Here is a 23,715-nt window from a genome sequence, read left to right as displayed (position 1 = left end):
TGGTAGAATTTACGAGTGAAAAAGCCACAATAAAGTTTTGTGGCTATGGATTTGATTTATGCAACAGATTTGGAACTATTCACACTTTTCATTTTTTCTTGAGACAGTTTTGATAACTTTTTGCCCTGGGAATTTGTGAATGTTGTCTAAAATTTTAAATGTATGTTATTTATAGCTTTTTTTTCCTTTCTATATTTTTTTTTAATTGAAGTATAATTAACATAGTGTTTTGTTAGTTTCAAGTGTATGATATAATGATTCAGGAATTCTGTTACTCAGTGCTCATCAAGATAAGTGTACTCTTAATCCCCTTTATTTGTAGATCTCATCATTTTTTAAAGAACATTTTAGACCTCTTTTTCAATGTACAGCATTACTAAATTGGCGAAACATAGAGAAACCATTTTTTTCCTTCTCTTATTGACTGGTTGAAAAACTAATAACGTTGCTAAAGGTAGCTTTAGACGTTATATATCTTCTATAAATGATGTTTTTAAATTTAATTTCTAAATTAAATAAAAATAATATAACCTATTTCAGAAAATTCAGAAAATGAAGGAAAAAAGCTGTTTATGATTAATCCTACCTCCCTAACGTAAGCTAGGTTGGCATTTTGGGATATTTTCTTATACTATCTTTTTTAAATATTTGTAGATGCTTGACATTCACTAGGATATATCCCAAGACCTTCAAAAAGCCATTTCAGCATGTAATTTAGCTTGTGGTGAAGTATGACTGAAATTTTTGATGTAATTATGGGGTGTGCTATATTGAATAATAAATAGGGAGTAGACAAACATATTTTAAGTAGTCAGTGCTAAATGGGCAACCAGATTCATTCACTAGCTTAATGACTTGATCTAGCATAGTTTTTGTCACTTTAACTTTTTGTTCTGAAATATCTTTAGACTTAAAGAAGAGTTGCAAAGATAATAGCAAGACTACCTAATGTTAGCCTTTTACATGATCACGGTGCAGTTACCAAAACTAAGAAATCAACATTGGTGGTACAGCACTGTTAACTATAGACTTTATTTGGATTTTTACCAGTTTTATGTTTTTCTTTTTTCTGTTTAGGGATCCCACATTGCATTTAGTTGCTACATTGCTTTACTCTCCCCAGTTTCAGTCTTTGCTTTTTTCATGACTTTGACACTTTTAAAGAGTACTGATCAGGTATTTTGCAGAATGCCTTTCAGTTTGTTTGTCTGATTTTTTTCATAATTAGATGGAAGGTATGGGTTTGGGGGAAGACTACAGAGGTGCTGGGCCCTTCTTGGTGCATCATTTCAACATGATATTGATATGTCTTATTGGTGGTGTTCTCCTCCTTGATCACCATATTTTTCTGTTGCTAAGTTACTATTTTTACATTTGTAATTAATATTTGAAGGGAAATACTTTGAGGCTTTGCAAATACTCTTTTTCTCCTTAGACCTTTGCCCACTAATTTTAGCATTCATCTGAATTTTGCCTATAGCAATAATTTTTAGATTGCCTTGGTGGTGGTCTTCTATTTCTCTTATGCCTTCTATATATATTACTTGGGATTCTTGAAAAGCAAAAGTTGTCTCCTCTCATTTATTTACTTATTAATTCAGTCATCTGTTTCAGTGTGAATTTGTAGATATTTTATTCTCTGGGTTATAGTCCCATAGTATAATTATTTAGTTTCTCGCTCAAATTGTTCTAGTTTTGCCCATTGGGAGCTCTTTCATGTTTTCCTGGTATGAGAAGAGAGTCTGGGGTCATCTTTTGTTTTCTCTACCCCACCCCTAGAATCACCCACTTCTCCAGAGAGCCTGATTCCTTTTATTTAAGAATGGTATTTAGAAGCCAATATCTGGGCCCCAGATCTGCTAATTACTAGTGGAATATTACTCCTTCTGGGTTTTGTTGGTGGACAGAGCTGGGAAACATATGTATATGTATACTAACCCATGTATGCATATACATCTTTATTTACTTCTGTATCTGCCTATGTATGTGTTTTTAAATGACCAACAACAAGAACCATGATTTCATACTGATACTTCTGAGTTTAATCCAGCACCAGTATTCCTGCTCATTTATAAGTTCTTTCTTTGACAGTGAGAAAGCTCTCATTAGCTAAAGTATATTTACTGTATATGTTGTTATGCAACATACACGGTATTGATTATATGTATATACAACATATATAATATTGATAAATACAATTTTTATTTGTGCTTCAGTGAAATTATAAATTACTATGTATTGCACTCTGAAATTATTCTAGACTATTCATTAATAACAAGGACAACTATATTTGTTATAATGTATGTAGAATTGTGGATACTCTAAAGGCACCTTAAAGAATGACTTTTAGAAAGGATTTGAAAATCAAGTGTGGTGGTATTTCTGACTTGATCTTTTGTTTAATTATGGATTTATCATTTTATACATTTTGGTTATATGACAACAAAGTTATAGTCTTAAGCTTAGTTGTTTGGTGGAATTGCTTTGAAAATCTTTTTTTTCTTCTTCTATTTAATAGGTCTTAACTTGCAGAGTCAATTTAATCTGGAAAACGTCACTGTTTTCAATACCAATGAGCAGGAAAGCACCCTGGGTCAGAAGGTGAGGCTGATAAGAAATCTAACCTTATAAACGAAAACTTATAAATATCTAATTATATTTATAAGTGTATTACTAAGATAACTCCTGTGAATGGGTCTTCTAAGTCACCGAAAAATTTAAAAGCCTTTGTTTCTAACTTATAGAAATAATGTGTGTTCTGTGTAGAAAATGCACACAAAATAGAAATATTTAAAATAGAAAGTACAACTACCCCATAATCTAAGGCCCCAAAGATAACTACTCTTAGCATGGTCTATCTGTCTTTACAGGACTTACTGTGTGTGTAGTTTTATTCCAAAAATGAGGTCATACAATACATATTGTTCTGAAATTCACTTTCTTCTTTTAACAGTATAAAATGGATGCATTTCTGTATCAGTACATTTAGATCTTAGTGTTTTAATGGTTCATGTTAAGTTTTCTAAGTGGATATTTATCATAATCCTGTCAGTGGGCATTTAGATAATTTCTAATAGTGAAAAATGGTTAACAGCATTACAATGAATAGTACTGTATATATCATTGCTAAATTATGCAGGTGTTTCCTTAGGATAAATTCCAGTAAATGAAATTGTGTCAAAATGTGTGTGATATCAGATTTTGATAGCTGTTGACCAGTTACTTTTCAAAAAGGTTGTACTCATTTATATCATCACCAGTGGCACTTGGAGAATGCCTGCCCATTTTCCCACAGCATCACGCCAACCCTGGGAATTACCAATTTTTAAAAATTTTTGCTTAATTGATAGATACTTGAAAAGTAAATCCTTGTTTTGACTTACATCCTTGGTTATTAGTGAAGTTGAGGGACCTACAATATGTTTATTGGAATTTATTTTTCTTCTGTGCCAGTTAGAAGCAATGAGGAAAAAAATTACCTATTCAAGCCATTTGCCCATTTTACTTTTGCAATGTCTTTTTCTTACTGATGTGTAGAAGCTCATATTGAATATTATTAATTCATTGCCTACCTGTTTGTTGATTTTTTTTTTCTCGGTTTATAGCTTTTCTTATAACTTTATTTATGGTGTCTTTGCTGTATAGAACTTTTAAATTTGGATAGAATATTAATGTTTGTTGGTCTTTTGTTTAGTTGTTTCTGGTCTTGTGTCATGCTAAAGGCTTCCACTCCAGAAGAATATATAAGCCCTTTTGTTTTCTTTTGATGCTTTTATGGTTTATTTTTTCTTTTAAATCTTTAATCCAGCATGAATGTTGGTATATGGAATAGGTTGAGTTATAATTTATTTTTTCCAAATAGTGAGCCAGTTATCTCAGAACCATTTGTTAAATAATCCATATTTGCCCACTGATTTTTTAAAAGAACATCAGGTATAATCAACTTTATTTTTAAAGATTATTTATGGTATATCCAGAAGACAGTACAGAGTTGGCAAATTTCTGGACATTCAATACTTGTTCTTCATTTAGGAACAAGTTATGAAGTTTTAAAAATTATCAATTAGATATAACTAATATCTCACTGTAAATTAGATTATCTTATATAATTTGTTCCTTTAAATGTAATTATTATCAATTTAGAAATGATGTTGACTTAAGATTTTAAAAAATTTTGTCTTTCACTGATACGTATCTTTTGGTACTTCTTGGACTATTTCATGTAAACTTGTTATTTTGAATTTCTCACTATAGAGCTAGACACTCAGCGAATCCTGAAGTGTTCCCCAATAATAAGAGTTCTCTGCTGGGTTGGGGAGAATTTCTATGGTCAAATTAAAGTTGGGGACAAATACTTAAGTATACTTTGAGTTATTTACTGCAATTCTTAAGAGTTCTTAATATACTAATGATCTTCTCGGTTCTCTAAAAGGTCATTGTAATATATTTCTAAAATGTATTTTGCTGTAGACCGTTTATTCCCATAGAGAATCTACAGAACATGTTTGGAGAAATACTGATTTAAAACTTTCTACTATATCTTCATGACTATCTTATATCTTTGTCATATTGCTCTTGAGGTCTCAGATCCTTGTCACATAGAATTGCCATTGCCTTAAAGATTAACTGTAGGTCTAGACAGAAGTGCAACTAGATTTCTCTAACAGTGTTTGTCTAGTTATGTGTGAATGATATTATTCCAGCGTGTCTTCTGCCTGACAACTGCTTTGTGACAGACTGTACATTTTTTTAAATTTAGCACACTGAGGATAGAGAAGAAGGAATGGATGTAGAAGAAGGTGAAATGGGAGATGATGAAGCTCCAACAACTTGGTGAGTTTTAGAAGTTCAGAGTTCGTGATTTATAAAACTGGTACCTTAATGACTTATCAAGTACTAGTATCAGCATATACACAAAGGAAGGAAATTATGCTTAGAGATTTCTTTTATGTGTATCTTTTATGTATATTACTTAAAATTATAAATCCTAAATCACTAATAGGCTCTGTTAGTTGGTTTCTAAATTACATGCAGACAGTTCATTATTTACATGGCCTACTTTATGCATATTCCTAACATTTGGAAAGCCAACCATAGGCAACCTAGGCACTCCTCCCCTTTTTCCTTGCATTTAACTTTGTGGACCCAGTGCCTCTGGATAATGGGAGCTGAGTTTTTAATGAAGTAGGAGGAATAAGTAACCGCCTTTCCGTCTTCTCCCCTTCCCACTCCCATCTCCTGTTTCCTATTTCATCTGCTAACTCTGTGCTTTCTTTTCAAATAATTTCTTCCTAATGCTGATTAGAAGCAATGAGGAAGAGAAAAAGGGAGTTATGAAGGAAAATTTTCACTTCCAGGTGTCTGAGGTGACAAAAGTTATCATCCGTTGCAATTGAATTTCTGGAGGATCAAGAAGAGTTTCCAGGGGTGCCTGGGTGGCTCAGATGGGTTGAGCATCTGCCTTCGGCTCAGGTCATGATCCCAGAGTCCTGGGATCAAGCCCTGCATCGGGCTCCCTGCTCAGCGGGAAGCCTGCTTCTCCCTCTCTCACTCCCCCTGCTTGTGTTCCCTCTCTCGCTGTGTCTCTCTCTGTCAAATAAATAAATAAAATCTTAAAAAAAGAAGAAGAAGAAGAGTTTCTAGTATCTGCAAAGGGAGACACATTCCTGGCATCCCAGATTTCAGATCAAACACATATCTCCAAAGAAGCATTGAGAGTAGTGTGGCTCCAGGCTGGATTCCAGTCCTAGTCGTGTAACCTTAAGCAAGTTACCTAACTTCCCTGCAACTCAGTTTCAGTGTCTTTAAAATGTAGTAATGCCACCTACCTGCTTGTTGAGATTATTAAATGAGATGCTGCTTGGACATGGTCTGTTAAGGTACAACGTAGTTATCCTTATTGTTACCATAGTTGTTGATGTTACATATAGTGATATATGGAAAGCGCTAGAACAGTGTTTATTCAGTAGCTATTATTACTAGCTATAGATCTGTGTTTTGGGTTTGGTTTTATTTTAAGACCTATTTGTTCATGTACATTATGGATAGAATATACTTTTGGTGTCTGGCCTGAGCAGCATAAAGGACCAAGGTAGTAGGCTCCAACATAACAGGTCACCTGAAATATAAAAAGAGCCCCCAAAGACAAACTGCCCAGTGCAGTTTTGTCTAGTTAGACTTTGCTGAAGCCTTTATAGATATGTCAGCCCCATTAATTGTTCGTAAGCTAGTCCCAATTGCAGAAAAATCACTTAAACAGGATTCAGCATTCAGCTGTCTCTCAGTCTGTCACAATCATTATATTTTCTCTTTTTTTTTGTCCTTTTTTTTGTTGAAATGAAGTTGACATACAATATTACATTAGTTTCAGGTATACAACATAGTGATTCAACATTGTACACATTCGGAAGTGATTACCAGGATAAGTCTAGCTACCGTCTGTCAATCATACGATTACAATATTGTATTTTTGACAATATTCCCTATGCTATACTTTACATTCGAGTGACTTACTTATTTTAAAACTGCAAGTTTTGCCTTTTAATCCCCTTCACTATTTTTTGAATGGAGACAGAGATTGGGAAATTACTTTGTGACCAGCTGTATCACCAGATTGTCTTAGGCACTGTAATTTACAAAGAGCACATTACCCATGTATCTACAGTATGAAGGCCATTTCAGATTTGGCTCAACTACACCAGTAAAAAAATTTTGTATTAAAAAAAAAATTCCAATGTAATGTTCTATAAAATCACTAATTCAGCATTTAAAAAAATATGTCAAGTTGCAGAACATCTTGGTTAAAATAGTTACAAAACATTCTATTTTTAGACAGTAACTCTCATCTTAATTTGTTATGGTTTGCATATATAATAAGTAATCACATTTGCTTTGTGTGGATAAATACAGAATCCAGATGTATCTGTGGAAAGGTGAAGTTAGAAGGCAAATTGCAGTGGGTCAGAACATTAAAGGGGGGTAAAGAAGTGGTGACATTGAGTGTAGACTGCTCTTTCAAGATGTTTAGACGTGAAGGAAAAGCCATGGAGGCACAGCATGGATTGGAACTTTCAGAGGAGAGGATTTTTTTAAAATGTTAGTGCCTCAACTATAAAAGTTTCCTATTAACTTCCTGTTCCTATATTAATACTACTTTAAAATTTCCTCTGTGAAGCACCTCAAATAAATACTAGGCCAACTAAAAATAAAAGATCAGAAGCTTTTACAAGTAGGAGATGATAATTAACACCTTAGATTATTGTTAGTTATCGAGCATTAAATTAAGATGTGCGTTTTCTGGCAACTGAGACAGTAATGGAACATAAAATGGTTACGTAATTCTCATTATCTGATTAGAGGTAGTGTCCCATTTCTTAACAGGCAAACTTTCCTTGTACTGCATTTCAGGAGGTGTTTATTATATTCTTATATGTGGTAACTGAGTAACATTGTGTGTGCATATAACTATTATATATAAAACTATATAAAATCTTCAAAAGCAGTTTTGTTTCAAAAACATTAAGTGTATGGAACTACCCATATATCAGTTACAGTATTATTTCATGGGTGTAAATCATTTTATATGTGGCTTTTTCTTTTTCCAATTTACTTGCACATTTTGGAAAATATTCCTTTTGTGGCTTTGGTTTTTTGGTGTGTGTGGCTTTTTTTTTTTTTTTTAACTTGATCTGTAGAAAACCCAGACTTATAATCTTGTTATAAATCAATGAAATCGCTTCAGTTATAGAAAATAGTTTATATCAGTTGATGTCCAGATCATTGTTTTCCTGTTTTCAGAGTTGTTACTAGGAAAGAGTGTAGAAAGAGTGAAAGTTAACATGCCCATTAGATTCTTTCAAATACTGCTGGTTCTTGATAAAACTTTTGGCAGGAGCTGGATTTTGGTCATTTAAAAGTTGTCAGTATTCTTCATTATTGATTTGAAACAAGATCCACATGTTTCAAATACTAGTAATTGCTCTAGCAAAGTTAGCGTTTTTTTATCAAAATTAGCTAGCTTGCTTAATTATTTACCTTTATACGTAATTCAAAGCGACTGTAATCTGAGTAAGTACCTAAGCATAATTTCAAGCCTCTTTTGTAAAATAAAGTGCATGCACTCTGTGCCTGCTATTTCCTTGCAGACCAAGGGCTTTTTCAATTATTATCAAGTTCACAGCTTTGTTCCAGACAGTTAACAGTTGTCAGAAGTGTGAATGTAAGATAAGTGATCTGTTATTATGTGTTTGGATGTATGTGGTTTTTAAAAATTGATATGGCAATTAATATAAATTTAATAAAATTCTTTGAATAGGTATTTTATGATACCACTTGTAGTTTGTAATCTTAACCATATGTAAATTAGAGTCATACAGTGAGAATGTTCATCAAATGTGCTTCCATATGTTATACTAAACTACTTTTCCCTTTGTCATTCTTAACTAATGCCTTTTCAAACATTTTTGTAGAAAACTGATTTTTACACTAGCAAATTATTTTTTGCTTTTCTACTCTAACCTTCCTTTATATAAAGTAAGGCATTTTTCAGAGTTTTAAACATTACCCTCCCCCCTCAAAAAAACTTAAGTACATGACAAAAATCATACTCATTTTACTTTACTATAATCCTTTAAAATGCATTATGATATGGCCCCCAATACTCCTTAGTCATTAAAGTAGTTTTAAATATATCCATCTCAAAGATGAAGAGTGGAAGATTACTTACTTCCTATTATTCACCAGAATAGAGAAGATAACACTCTTAATATCATAGTGATCGTTAAACCCCCTTCCTGTTTCCCACATGAAATTACAGTCTTTCTTGGATGATGTTTAGAAAAAAATGCTAACTAATCCATAGATTCAGTTTATTAAGGTTTATTTAGAAAGAATAGAAGGTAGTACACAATTGTGTTTACAAATAAAATTAATTTTACAGAGGTGATGTTGAAAACTTTTGTGGATATTTGAAGATACGAAATAGTCAATACCTAAAGCATTTTTGATAATGCTGTTTTGAATGATACAGAAGATTTTGTTAAAAACAAAAATCTTTTGGGTAAAAAAGTCTGAAATGTTTAACTTTTAAAATTAAAACGTAATATAATTTTGGTAAATTTAAAAATTAAAAGAACGTATTGACACTGCAGATTTTTAACAGTGAAATTGCAAGTTGAATTAGTAGTGCTGTAATAAAGACACTAAAGAAAAGGCTTATTTTTATAATACTGAGTTGATATGTATTTTACATATATGTGTCACACTGTGGCTTTTAGCATAGGTTCCAGGTGACATTAGCTTAAACAATGTGGAAGTTGATTTCTTCTTTATGGAAAAGTCTGGATACAGGCAGTTCAGAGCTGGGAGATTGTCTAGGGACCTATGTTCCTCCTAAATTCTTGTCCCACCATCTCTTAGTGTTTGCTTTTTCTTTCTATAGTCCATGTGGCTCATCATCATATCTGCATTCTGGCCAGCAGAAAGGGAAAAAGGAAAATGGTAAAATATGGCCCAAAATTTGCACATATGACTTCTACTCCCAACCAGCCAGAATTTAACTATGGGGCCACACCTAGCTGCAAGAGAGGTTGAGAAACAGTCTTTAATTCTGAATAATCATGTATTGGGCCACAATTCAGGGGTTCTATCACTCTAGATAAAGTGGGTCTTGTTAGGGTCTATGAATCCCCTGAAATTGTTTATAAAAGTTTGTATAAGTATGAATATGCACTTCTGTGGGGAAAGGAGCTATAGCTTTTGTCAGCTTCTTAAAGGGGTGTATAACTTAAGAAAAGTTAGGAGCACTTAGATATTTCTAAAAGAACTTAAGTGATTTCTTTAACATAACATTTATTTTATTAGCTCCATTCCGATTGATTACAACCTGTATCGAAAATTCTGGTCACTTCAGGATTACTTCAGGAACCCTGTGCAATGCTATGAGAAGATTTCATGGAAAACTTTTCTTAAGGTGAGTTGCCAATCATAGACTACCCAAAACCCAGTATTTTACAGTTCATGGCAGAGGCAAAACTTGACTCTTATCCAGCATGCTTTTTATTATATAATTTTACCTCGTACATTTTTATGCCTATTTCATAATGTTAAACCACTGATTTTGTGGAGTAGTTTATAAATGACTTAGGGATTTAAAAGTTCATAATTACAGCCTTGGGTTTTTTGTTTGTTTCTACACAGTATTGTCAACATGAATTGATGAATTTTTGTCGAATATATTGTCTTGTCTTTGCACAAAATTATTTCAAGTATCCTGTTAGAACAAGGGTTGCAAACTAATGGCCATGGGCCAAATCCAGACTTTGCCTGTTTTTGTAGACAGTTATATTGGCACACAGCCATGCTAATACTTGTAGCTGTTTGTGTGCTGTAATGGCAGACTTGAGTAGTGTAACTGAGACCATATGAGCCATATAGCCTATGAAAATTAATAGAAGGAAACATCATTTAAAATGGAATCAGGAGTGGGGCGCCTGGGTGGCTCAGTTGTTAAGCGGCTGCCTTCAACTCAGGTCATGATCCCAGGGTCCTGGGATCGAGCCCTGCATCTGGCTCTCTGCTCAGCGAGAAGCCTGCTTTTCTCCCTCTCCTACTCTCCCTGCTTGTGTTCCCCTCTTGCTGTCTCTCTCTCTGTCAAATAAATAAATAAAATCTTTAAAAAATAAAATAAAATAAAATGGAATCAGGAAGCCAGCAGGGAGACTCTCACATTCAGCACTAGTTGTCATTTGCAGAGCCAGCTGGAAGAGATGGACCTTGCCAGTCAAAGTACTTTACTATCCCAACAGAAGAAAGGAAGATTTCTTCCTGTCCCAGCAACAGCCCAGCCAATGAGAGGCAGTCACAGCTCAGCCAATGAGAAGCCACCATACTTGGAACTCCCAGTTTACTCCAATGGACTTTTAGTTTATAACAGCCCCTCCTAACTCCTCCTTTCCTCTATAAAAGAGCAGTCGTCTTTGTTTTCCCGGACCTGCAGCTTGCTTGTCCCAGATTACAATTCTCAGCTATTCCGAAATAAACACATTTTTTTTGCTGGTGAAATAACTGGCGGTTTAATTTTACTTTAAGAGATTTATTTTAGAGAGAGGGGGAACACAAGCAGGAGAGGCAGAGGGAGAGGAAGAAAGGATCTCAAGCAGACTCCACCCTGAGCACAGAGCCTGAGGTGGGACTCGATATCAGGACCTTGAGATCATGACCTGAGCTGAAACCAAGAGCCAAATGCTTAAGACTGTACCACCCAGGCGCCCCTGGTAGTTTTATTTTTAAGGTTAACAAGCTTATGGGCACCTTGGCAGGCTCAGTCAGTAGAGCATGCTACTCTTGATCTCAGGGTTGTAAGTGCAAATCCCACTTGGGGTGTAGAGGTTACTTAAAAATAAAATCTTAAAAAAAAAAAATAAAGTTTAACGTACTATCAGGAAAAAAAAAACTGGGTAGTTCTTGTTTTATAAGAATTCTCTATATTTCTTTTACTTGGCTACTTAAATATCAGTGATCCTTTTTGGTTGTAGTCAAAATCCAAGGTAAATAGGTAGCTCTTAAAAGTAGCACAGTATGTGTTCAGATTAAGTGATGAGTGAGAAATCATCCAGAATTGTTCCCCAACTGGGGGAACAAATCCGATAGGATTTGACATCATTGTTTTATTTGGTCACAGCGTTTAGCACAAGAAATGCTTGAGCATTTTCCACAGCTGGTTAAACATCTAATTTCACTGGTAAATTTCTGTGTACTTTCGAAGCATTACTTTCTCTGTTTGCCGCTTACACAAACTGCATAAGAAATTACCTTTTTTCAGGAGTAGAGAGTTTATTCCTACTTTGACAATACCATGAACTCTTCATACCAAGTAGTTTTAATCCCATTTTGCCATCATAGTTTTTTCTTGTTTAATGTGCTTTACAGTGTGCATACGTGGTTAACTATGAGTAAATTCTAGGTATTTTGACATAGAAAGGCACTAAAAAAATTATTGGGCAACAATGCCAAATAAAACTAATTGGTATTTCTACTTTGCAGTATTCTGAAGAAGTTCTAGCTGTTTTTAAGAGTTATAAATTAGATGACACTCAGGCCTCCAGGAAAAAGATGGAAGAATTAAAAACAGGAGGAGAACATGTATATTTTGCAAAATTTTTAACAAGTGAAAAGGTATAAATTTTTCTTTTTTACTAAGCATAATAAATAGTGGTCTTTTTTTCTATTTAACTGATATTTTTAAGTTAAGTTTCATAGAAATGTTTATTTTTGGTTAAAGCTGATAAGTATTAGTTTGAGAGTCCTGTGAATTCCTTGCACAAGTAAGACTAATTTGATTCCAGAGGTGAAAGAAATTGTTCTGCATTGTCTGTTTTGTAGGCTTATTTTGCAGTTTAATTGTTTTTAGGTGTATATATTTTGAACCTCGAGTTAGGATTTAATTTGCATTTATGAAAACAATATTTTGTAATTAGTTTGTCATTTAGGTACAAATAAGGGGTTTAAACATTCCCTGATAATTTTATTTATACAGTTTAATCAGTAAATTTTGTTCAGATACAATGCTAAGGGATTATGTAAATTTTCCAGTCAAAATGGCACATTAAGTGTATGTTTTGACTTACTCCCTTTGCTCCAAACACATAGAAATGGGAGGTAAAATATAAAAGGAGAAAACCGGGGCGCCTGGGTGGCTCAGTCGTTAAGCATCTGCCTTTGGCTCAGGTCATGATCCCAGGGTCCTGGGATCAAGCCCCGCATCGGGCTCCCTGCTCCGTGGGAAGCCTGCTTCTCCCTCTCCCATTCCCCCTGCTTGTATTCCCTCTCTCTCTGTGTCTCTGTCAAATAAATAAATAAAATCTTAAAAATAAATAAATAAATAAATAAATAATGAGAAAACCAAAAGACAAAGCTGGCCCTCCAGAAACAAGAAAAATATCTTAATGGACTAGAAACACCAAGTAGTGAGTGAAACTGAAGTCTCGGGCCTGCTGGCCTCATCCCAAGCAGGTGGTGGCACCCAAGAGTTTGGCTACAAGTGATAGACACCAGTGTGTTTCATGTGGGACCAGGGACCAGAGCCAGATTCATTGCTTGAAGCCGGGAACTGGGGTGGAACTTTACCCACTTTTGAAAAGAAGCTAAGAAAAAATGTTACCAATCTTCTGCCCAGGGCTGTGGATTCATAGGAAGCTGTGGGTGAAGGGATAACAAAAGACACAGCTTTGTGTCAAGCTTTGTGTCAGCTTGCTCTGGACTGGATATATGATATACATAATATACCAATGAAATAGTTGGCTTCAGAAATTCATCACAAGACTTTTTCCAAACTTGATTCCAGGGGCTCTGGTGGAAGCAAATGCAAAACTACTGACAAGAAAGGATGTACACAGGGAGAAAGAAGAAGTAAACAAAGCAAAAGGCTCTCATTCAAAACTCTGATACATTGCAATTCCAAAATTCATAAAGAAATTCAATACTAGGAAAGATCACCAACCAAATCAACTATTGGGATATACATATATTTATTCCAGATAGATGGCTTGACCATGACTTTAAAAACTTTAAAATAAATGTTTTAGATAATCAAAGAGATAATTGATGATCTAGCATCCACTGAGAATGAATAAATTGTGAAACTGAAACAGGCAGAAATGAAATAGAATGGTTGAATATGACAACTAATTGAGAGACTTAGATATGAAAAATGTGATCATCAAAACCAAAGCAGAATATACAGAATTAGGGCGCCTGGGTGGCTCAGATGGTTAAGCGTCTGCTTCGGCTCAGGTCATGATCCCAGGGTCCTGGGATCGAGTCCCACATCAGGCTCCCTGCTCCTTGGGAGCCTGCTTCTCCCTCTGCCTCTCTCTCTCTCTCTGTCTCTCATGAATAAATAAATCAAATCTTTAAAAAAAAAAAAAAAAAAAAGAATATACAGAATTAAACTATAGATTGGATATAGATGAAACGAGAACTAGTGACCAGAAGATAATGATAAGAAGTTCACCTAGAACACACAGAAACGGGGGTGGGGTTTGTTAACTTGAAGGAGCAGTTAAGAGCAATGCATGGTCGATTGTGAAATTCCAGCAAATATCCAATAGGATTTTTAAAGAACAAAATAGAGGGAATGGTGGGAAAACTATATTGAAAAGAATTAAAGGTAATACCAAGTTCTCAGATTAAAAATATGCTACAACTACCAGCAGAATAATGAAAGTTAAATTCATACTTCAATACATCATGCTATAACTCCAGGGATAAAGAGAAAACCTTAAAAACCACCGAAGGGGGGAAAAAAGACAAATATACTAGAAAGGACAGAAGACAGTGAGGAATTATAGTACTAAGGGGAGAGGACAGGACTATCAATCTAGAATTTCATACCCAGCTAAATGCATTCAAGACTATGGGCAAGATACACATTTTCATTGACCAGGAAAACATACCACTCAAGACCCTCTTTTTTAAAAACTACTAAAGGATGTTCTCCAGGAAGAAAGAAATTGAACCTGAAGAAAGGAGTGGGATACAGAAAGCAGTCGTGACCACAAAAATGGAAAAACAGTAAATTTATTGATTAAAAACAAAACTGTCATAAAAACTGATTTTTAAAAATCCTATTGTAGAATTTAAACTAGATGACAATAATAACATGGGAAGGAAAAACAGATGTTTAATGAGCAATTTAAGCATATACTTCAATCTTCATAATCTTCTGGAGGAGGAAAGAAATACTGAATAATTTTAGACTTCATCATAGGTATTAAAAGAGTACCACCAAAAGAAAACAACCTGTAGCTCTTAAACAGCAAAGAGCTAATAAAAGGGGCACAGGAAGGAATATAGACTATTTTGTAAACCCAACTGATAGCAGGAAGGGAGGGGGAAAAAAAAAACCAAAACAGAAAGGTAGAAATAAATCCAAATATATCAGTAATAGCAAGTGTAAACAGATTTAAGACAGATTATCAGAATGGATTTTTTTTTAAATCTGGCCATATTTATTAATTGAAACATAAAAACTCTTTGGTTGAATAAAGAAATTTTTGTTTTACCCTATTTAGAAGAGGGGAAGAAAATCCCAAAGCTCTTCTAGCTTTAACAAAGAACCTTCCTAAAGACACACTTCAGAAAACTTAGATGTCTATTTAAATAATACTGGGGCAAAAAAACTTCCAAAATAAAACCAGTGAAAGTTCTGTATACTTTTTAGGAGTTACAAGTAACATTTTTCAGGACATGACAGCTGCTTCAAAACTCTGGATGTTGTTAAAGTTCTTTGTATAAATAACATTTCCAAGGACATTTTAATAATAGAAAACAACAAGAATACACACTTTGAGAGAAATCTCCACATTGGAGTATAAAATCTGTGCCTTTGTACTGGTTTCCATTTACCACTTGGTCTCAGAACTGGCTCTCTGAGTCGTTTCTTTATTGACTCTGGAGATTTCTTTGACTAGCAGTTAGGAGAACATGAGCTTTCCAGGGTTAAGCTCTGGAATTCTGTTACTTAACACCATGAGGGGTAAAAGCAGCTTTGAGAAGCTTCATACTTTATAATATGGAAAAGAGGAAAGGCACAGAGAATTGTAACAAAGAGAACGTGAAGCATGTAATGTTTTGTATCTTCAGTTTTCTTCTTTACTGCCTCTTAAGCAACAATTTTATCTTAAATTTAGATCTGTATAAGAACCCTTCTTGCACATTCTTCATATTTTTACAGTGTATTTCCAGTGTTTACTACTCAGTATCCAAGTGAAAATATGTGTAGTGCACTACCTGTACTTTTAATGAAAAGTATGCACCATTTTATAAGTTTTCCTGTTCCACTGAAAGAAGCCTTCCACATCTCTATAATACTTTACATGATGTTTTAAATCCATTTGATATACTCGCACATCTAATGGGAATGTTATTACCCAGAAGCATTGTGTTTTGCTTACATGAATGTGATCATACTTTTCCTTAGGGAGGGAGAATCAGTATCAGTGCATGGAAAGGATGATACAACCTTTAGAGTTCTAGACAGGCCAGTTATATGGTAACCACAGGTAGGCATGGGTTCTACAAATAAAGTAGGTGTCTTTGTAAGTTATCATACCTTCTTTCTCAAAGAGGGATATCTCCCCTAGAAACAAGTGGTATTGTAATTTTCAAGGACCACTTTTTTATGCTGCCTTGGGTATGATTGCAAACACTAAGTTCTAACAACACAGTTTTCTTGTTAGCATAGTAAAATAATTCAACAATAGCAGTCACTAAATGTAGTGCTGAGGACTTTGGGGTTTTTTGTTTCTTTTTGGTTTTTTTGGTGGAGAAGTACCTGTTCCTTAAGATTGGTCCAGAGTCATACTCAGAAATATTTAAGGGAGAATTTCACCTCTAATTGTCCAATTTATCATACCCACATGAAAGGCACTGGTATTATAGAGATTCCTCCTTCAGCACTATGTAGCATGTAAAAGCAGAACCAACATTTTAAAATATTTAAGTACCATGATATTAACATGATAGTTAAAAGAATGTATTCTGGTATCTTTGAGTTCTCATAGAAAAGAGTACTACTAGTAACTAGGTGTAGACATCAGGATTGCCCACTTCTTCACAGCACTAACTCCTGTTCCCTGTACAGTTGAGACTCAGTTTCCAAATGGAAAAGATCAGGTGGAATATTTGGCAGCCAGCAGTTACCAGGGTGGCTGCCCAGAGTCCCAAACTACTGATCCTAGTGTGGTCATTAAGGCCATTCTTGTTCATGGAGAAAAGAAAATTAACAACCTGCCCAGACTCTGCTTTGTGTGCAGAACTCTCAAAGACTTTTGGTCATTTAAAAAAGCATTCCTGGCAGAAAGTTGTTCTGCCTTAACTTTTTTGTACTTTCTGTATCCATTTGAGAGGTATCCGAGGTTGAATCTTTGCAGTGAATGCAAAGATGGGTGTATTCCTTTATGACACATATTACAGCTTACTTAGGAACAAACAGCCTAATCCGTATCCTATAATTTTGTCTCATTAGTTGTTTCATGGGAGCCTCCCTTTAAACAGGTCTGGGAAGTTTTTGGACAGCTCTAGAACATGGCTTAGTTTTCTTTGTCTGCAGGCCAGAGATAGAGCCAGCTCTCCAGCAAATTCCAGGACTTTACAGTGAGATTCTTGTAGGTCATTATCATGGTCTGAAATTTAAATAGAAACTAGATTGTTGGACCCTATGCCTTGAGAGAAGAAAGTTGATAGCAGAGGCTGTTAAATAGGCAGGGGCTGACATTTTCTTTTAGTTCCAAGATGGAAGAAGGTCTTATATTTTAAAAATCATATAAGGACTCAACAGCTCTCAGCAGGATTGGAGCGGTATTTTCTACTAACAAAACTTGATGTAAATCAGTCATCGAGCCTTACGTCTTGACACTGCCCATCTGAGTCAGCTGGTAGGGCTTCTTACAGCTGTGATTAAAATGGTTTGACAGACTTGATTTGGGCTTTGAAATAATCAAATACAAGGCACATCAATGGTGGGCCTTGGGTTGCCACTGAGGAATGGAAAGTAAATGGAAACTTCATTGGCCTACCATTAATATTTCATGAGAATAGAGACCAGGTTATAGATCTCATTGTTGTATAAACTATAGACAATGTGTCTAGACACGTCAGTTGAATTATGTACAAACTTTTGGGTTACTTTATTTTTCAGAGTTTTATTTGGATGTTTGCCTATCTCTGCTATGGGCAGTGAAGGCATTGATGAATCTTTAGGGCTTCACAAACTTTGCAATTTGAAGTGTTTTGCTGACACTTAACGTCAGTTTTAGCATGTGGGTGCACCCACCCATCTGAAAAGATAAATGCAGTTACTAAAACCTTTTTATATGATTAACTTTTTTATATGAATAAAATCTATCTGAAGTGGTCCTCAAAGTGGGAGGCATGAGCTGTGCTCTTTATTGTGACACTTCTGTACTTTGTGGGCCTGACAAATAGGGTCGCTCTTTAAGTATCATTTAGCATACTGGAAAATTTAGAGCATACTCATCACTCTGTTATTTTTAGAATCCCCTCTGTGTGTGATTCAAGCTATGGTTATGCAAGCAAGATAAAAAAGTCTATTCTCTGGTGCTGCCAGGCAGCCATCCAGGAAGGGCTAAAGAAATGGTACAAAAGGGGGCGCCTGGGTGGCTCAGTCGTTAAGCGTCTGCCTTCGGCTCAGGTCATGATCCCAGGGTCTTGTGATCAAGTCCCACATCGGGCTCCCTGCTCGGCAGGAAGCCTGCTTCTCCCTCTCTCACTCCCCCTGCTTGTGTTCCTGCTCTTGCTGTCTCTCTCTTTGTCAAATAAATAAATAAAATCTTTAAAAAAAAAAAAAAAAAGAAAGAAATGGTATAAAAGGTACCCTGCCAATGTAGGCCATGGATTTGGAGCCTGATTCTGAAGAAGGACAAAGTCTAAAAGAGTTGGTAGAGGAGACTGGTTAATTGATAAGATAAAGATAAGAGCAAAGATAGAATGAGAAAATACCAACCTAGCTATGTCATTAGCCAGAGTAATAGAAACTAATAATCATTTCTGTTAATTATTAATAGAAATTAATAATTATTAATAATATTAAAATGTTTGCTCCTTTAGAAATGACAGCTCTCGTTTTACATAGTCATGATTTACACAAAAGCATGAAGTAGTCAGTATATTCATAACTGTGAACATACCTTTCTTTATCCTATAACTCAGCAGGGACACTGAGATCCTTAAACTAAAATTAGATTTTTCATTTTTTTAACTTTTTTTTTTGAAGGAAAGTTTAAAAAAAATTATTAGTAAATAGGAATACTATTTAAGTTTATAATTTAGTTCTTATGTAATAGTTTATATATTCTTTTTCTCCTCAGAAACCAAATGTTTGATAATTTAGTTGAATAAGATATATGAACCTATTCCAGGTAGAAAACTATTTTACAATTTTTTTTGAAATTTTATTATATTAGTCACCATACATTATATCATTAGTTTTTGATGTAGTTTCCATGATTCATTGTTTGCGTATAACACCCAGTGCTCCATGCAATATGTGCCCTCCTTAATACCTGTTTTACAGTTTAGTCTGCTAAACCCTAATTCAACATCCAACATTTGAAAATTTAAAAAGTTTAAATGATGGCACTCTTTCTAAAATAATGACTCTGGAACCTATATTTCTCCCGGGCTGGGGAGAAAATGGATATATTCAAAGCGTTTGGAGTTTTGGCTTATTTCTTTCTTAATTGTCTAAGAAGAGTTTTTCACAGCTCTCCCAGAAATATAAGAACTTAGTGGTGCTCGGGCACCTGGGTGGCTCAGTCGGTTAAGCATCCAACTCTTGATTTTGGCTCAGGTCATTATCTCAGGGTCCTAAGATCAATCCCTGTGTCAGACTCCGCGCTCAGCAGGGAGGCTGCTTGAGATTCTCTCTCTCCCTCTCCCCTCCACACCACCACCATCACCACCATCCCCCGCACATGCACGTGCTCTCAAAAAAAAAAAAAAAAAAGAACTTAGTGGTGCCTTTAAACAATTTAAGAAGGAACTCTAGTATACTTGAGAGATTTTATACTTTCGTAGAAATCTCTCAAGACACACAGTTGACTAGAGTTTTGTACGATATACTCATATACTCATTACTGTTTTTGAGAAATCTGCAACTCCTGCAGCCATACCACTTAGGCATCAGAAAGACAGCTGCCTGATTTCCTGCTCCCTGACCCACAATTCAGTGGGCTTTCACAAAAAAGAAAAAAAAATGAGCCTAATACTCAGTGAACAGAAGAAATTATTAAATTATTAAGATTGATAGATTATTTCTATCAGAAGTTGTTAGGCAAACTAGAGATTATACAGGACACTTATATTCCAAGGAAAGGAAACATTCTAACTGCTCAGATAAGGCATGTAAGAGCCTATTTCACTCAAGGCTCAAGAGTAAAACATAGATTCACATCTATACAGATGGCTTTCAGCTTCCCATGTACTCAATTGTCATTGGTATATTTGTCTTCCAGGGAGCAGCAGTTTCCTTTTAAAGAGTTTTGCATCTTAGAATTGTATCCTTCCTAGTTCATTTTCAGTACATAGCTGAGCTTTGTAATTCCAGAGGGTTGCATTAAGAAGAAAGAAAAATAGGGGCGCCTGGGTGGCTCAGTTGGTTAAGCGACTGCCTTCGGCTCAGGTCATGATCTCAGGGTCCTGGGATCGAGCCCCTCATCATGCTCCCTGCTCGGTGGGAAGCCTGTTTCTCTCCCTTTCCCGCTCCCCCTGCTTGTGTTCCCTCTCTCGCTGTCTCTCTCTCTGTCAAATAAATAAATAAAATCTCCAAAAAAAAAAAGAAGAAGAAGAAAAATAGACCTAAGTAACTTAAAACTTACATGGAAAAGAACACAGGAGAAACTTAACAAATGGAATACGGGAGCATGTTATAATTTCTATCCACATAGGATATATGCCTTAAAACTATTCAAAAAGGTTGAAATGTTAGGATGGAAAGAGACACACCAAGTGAGAACCAACAAGAACAACAAAAGCTACATAAATACCAAATAAAATAGAATTTAAGGCACAAAGCTTAAGTAGGATAAAAGATACTACATTAGCGAGTCACCAAGAAGATGTCATGCATTCATATGCACTCAAAATCTATTAAGAGAAAACTTGTAAAATTATGAGAAGTTGGCAGATCATCAATTATAATGGGTTATTTTAAAGTGCCTTCATCAAAACTGATGGGTTGAGCAGACTAGCAGACTAAAGATTAGTAAGTATATGGAAGATTTGAACAACAAAAGTAATCTTGATTTACTGATGGATCAAGCAGACCAGTATTAAGTGTATGGTAGATTTGAACAATAAAAGTAATAAGCTTATTGTAGTATATATGGAAACCTGTACACAACAAATAGAGGTAATTATTCTGTTTGAATACATATGGAACATTCACAAAATTTGTGTACTAGGCCATAAAGGAAATCTTAGCAAATTTGAAAGATTCTATATCATGCAGAACATATTCTCTGGCCATAGTGCAGTTAAATTAGAATGATAAAAAGGATGGCTTAAAAGGAGGTAAATATATAGAAACATGAAAAGCTTTCCCCAGGAGTTGAAGAGGAACTCAAAATGGAAACTCTAAATTTGTTATAAAGATATTATACAGCAAAACTGTATTATATGTCAGATGTGTGGGTTACAAATAAAGTGAGAAGAGTAAATTACAGCTTTAAATACATTAATGAAAAATTTAAGTATGACAAATGAATTGAGAATACCATTCAAGAAGCTAGGTACAGAATCTTAAGGAAGTAGAAGGTAACTATAATAATTGCACAAATTGATGAAGTAGAACAAAGAAAATATAGAACACTTTAGTAAAACCAAAAGCCATTTTTTTAGAAGAAAAATTGTGTAGAAACAAGTTTTATAAAAATTTTATAGAGCAGGCCTGATGAAAAAAAGTGAAAAGGTACCAGTAAACAATATTAGTAAGATTAATAAATAAAAATGGGTGTAATTGAAAATATAGAAATACTGAAAATATGTAAGAGAATGTATTCTGAACAACTTCTGCTAATACCTTTTTAAATCTAATGAAATAGTAACTCTAGAAAAATTTAATCACCAGACTCACGAAGAAATAGAAAACTTGAATAAACAAATAACTATTAGAGAAATGTAGTTGAAATGACACCTTTTGAATGATATCAGGCTCAGATTTTTTTCCTCACATATTACCAGCAGTTCAAGGAATAGATGAGTGAGAATTTTCAGAGGTTAGAAGAAGAAAAGCAACCAGGTCCTTAATATGAGATTGATGTAACTTTTAAATAAAATCCCAATAAGGATAGAACAGGAAAAAAAGTATATATATATCAGTCTCACAAATAGAGATGAAAAAAAATTTTTTTAACTCAACAAATCTAAAGTAGTTATTTTTTTTAAGTAGAGACTAAATAGGATTTATCCTAGGAATGTAAGTTCAACATCAGAAAGATGGTAATACCAAATTAACAGCCTTAAGGTTTAAAGGTTTAAATATTTAAAAACTATATGGTCATCTCAGATGCCAAGAAAATTCTTACAGTAAAATCTAATATTCAATACAAAAACAAATCAGAAGTGGAAGGGGATTTTCCTAACCTAAGGGAATGAATAAAAACCCGGTGGCAAGTATCATACATAATGATCTAACTTTCAGAAATATTCCTAGTAAATTCAAGAACAAGGCATGGATGTCTACTAACCATATTTCTGTTCAGCATAATAGTTGAAGACCTAGTCATTTCAATAAGAAAAAAGAAGAGTTATAATTACTGAAGAGAAAAAACTGAACTGTCCCTATTGGAAGACAATATAATTGTCTATAGAGAAAATCCAGGAGAACCAGCAAACTATTAGTAGAATTAAGGAGGCTTCAGCAAGGTTACAAGAGAAACATCAATGGTGTTCCTATAAGTAACCAATTACAAAATGTAAGTCAAATTAGCAATGAAAACTAATGCCTAGGAGTAATCTTCATGGAGAAAATTAGAAAAATGGAGAGGTATGAGTACTCTTATAGGAAAACCCAATGCCATTTATCCACATAAATTTAGTGTATTTTGAATCAAATTCACATGTGAATTTTGAGGAAACTTTAAAAGTTGATACTACAGTTCTTATGAAAAAGCCAAGAGGAAGTAAGAAAAATCGGAAGAAATTGGAAACAATTGCTCTATCAGATATTAAAACCCGTAAAGCTCTAATAATTAAAACAGTGAAGTAATTATTAGTACAGTATAAAGAAGGAAAAACACTGGAACATTAGAAAGCACAAACTGGAAAGTTTGATACACAAAAGTTACATTACAAATTAGCGAGGAAAAGATGGATTATTCTTATTAAATGTTGCTTGGACAAGTCATCCATTTGGAAAAAAATAAATCCAGTTCATACCTTGTTATATGCACAAAGCTCAATTCCAGGTTAATTAAAAGTCTAAATGAGAAAAGCAAAACTTTGAAACATTTAAAAATATATGTAAAATATGTACACTCGGTGTAGGGAAAGATTTCTTGAGTCACAAAAAGCACCAGTCATGAGGGGAAAAACCAATACATTTAATATAAAAATGTAAAAGTATGAAATAGTAAAAGATACCACAGACAACGTGAAAAGACAGCCACAAACTAGAAGATATTTATCACCTGTATTATTAATATATTCTAAACATTCTATTGATAAAACGACAAGCCAGTGGAAAACTGGAAAGATGGTATGTGCAGGTGGCTTACAGCTAGAGAAACCTCAATAGCTGAAAAGCTTATAAAAGATGCAAACCATCTCTAGTAGCCAAAAAATTTGAAATGATGAGATATTCGTTTCATACTTACCAAATTGACAAAAACCAAAAAAGCCTGACAATAAATGGTATTGGCAAAGTTGTGGGAAAGGACACTTTCTTTCTTTTAAAGATTTTATTTATTTATTTATTTGAGAGAGAGAATGAGATAGAGAGCATGAGAGGGGGGAGGGTCAGAGAGAGAAGCAGACTCCCTGCTGATCAGGGAGCCGGACGTGGGACTCGATCCCGGGACTCCAGGATCATGACCTGAGCCGAAGGCAGCCGCTTAACCAACTGAGCCACCCAGGCGCCCAAAAGGACACTTTCATACACTGCTGGTTGAAGTATAAATTGATACAACCACTTGCAGA

The 23,715-nt window shown here is 34.6% G+C and overlaps 1 protein-coding gene across 3 annotated transcripts in view; it reads left to right on the top strand.

Annotated features, from left to right (window-relative positions):
* Positions 1 to 23,715, top strand: part of THOC1 (THO complex subunit 1) — a 55,561-nt gene that overhangs the window by 11,954 nt on the left and 19,892 nt on the right. For 2 of the 3 annotated variants that reach the window (XM_064577857.1, XM_045886958.3), the window contains exons 8-11: positions 2,519 to 2,601; positions 4,760 to 4,833; positions 9,862 to 9,970; positions 12,043 to 12,174. In XM_064577857.1, coding sequence (XP_064433927.1) covers positions 2,519 to 2,601; positions 4,760 to 4,833; positions 9,862 to 9,970; positions 12,043 to 12,174 — 398 coding nt within the window. The remainder of the gene's footprint in view (positions 1 to 2,518; positions 2,602 to 4,759; positions 4,834 to 9,861; positions 9,971 to 12,042; positions 12,175 to 23,715) is intronic. The other variant, XM_045886960.3, reaches the window with a different exon arrangement.

The sequence above is a fragment of the Mirounga angustirostris genome, unplaced genomic scaffold, assembly GCF_029215605.1.
Source record: "Mirounga angustirostris isolate CCGP_5_RB_7025 unplaced genomic scaffold, mMirAng1.0.hap1 SCAF_14, whole genome shotgun sequence".
Classification (NCBI taxonomy): Eukaryota; Metazoa; Chordata; class Mammalia; order Carnivora; family Phocidae; genus Mirounga; species Mirounga angustirostris.
Note: the sequence above shows the minus strand (reverse complement) of the source record. Positions and strands in the feature narration are given on the sequence as shown.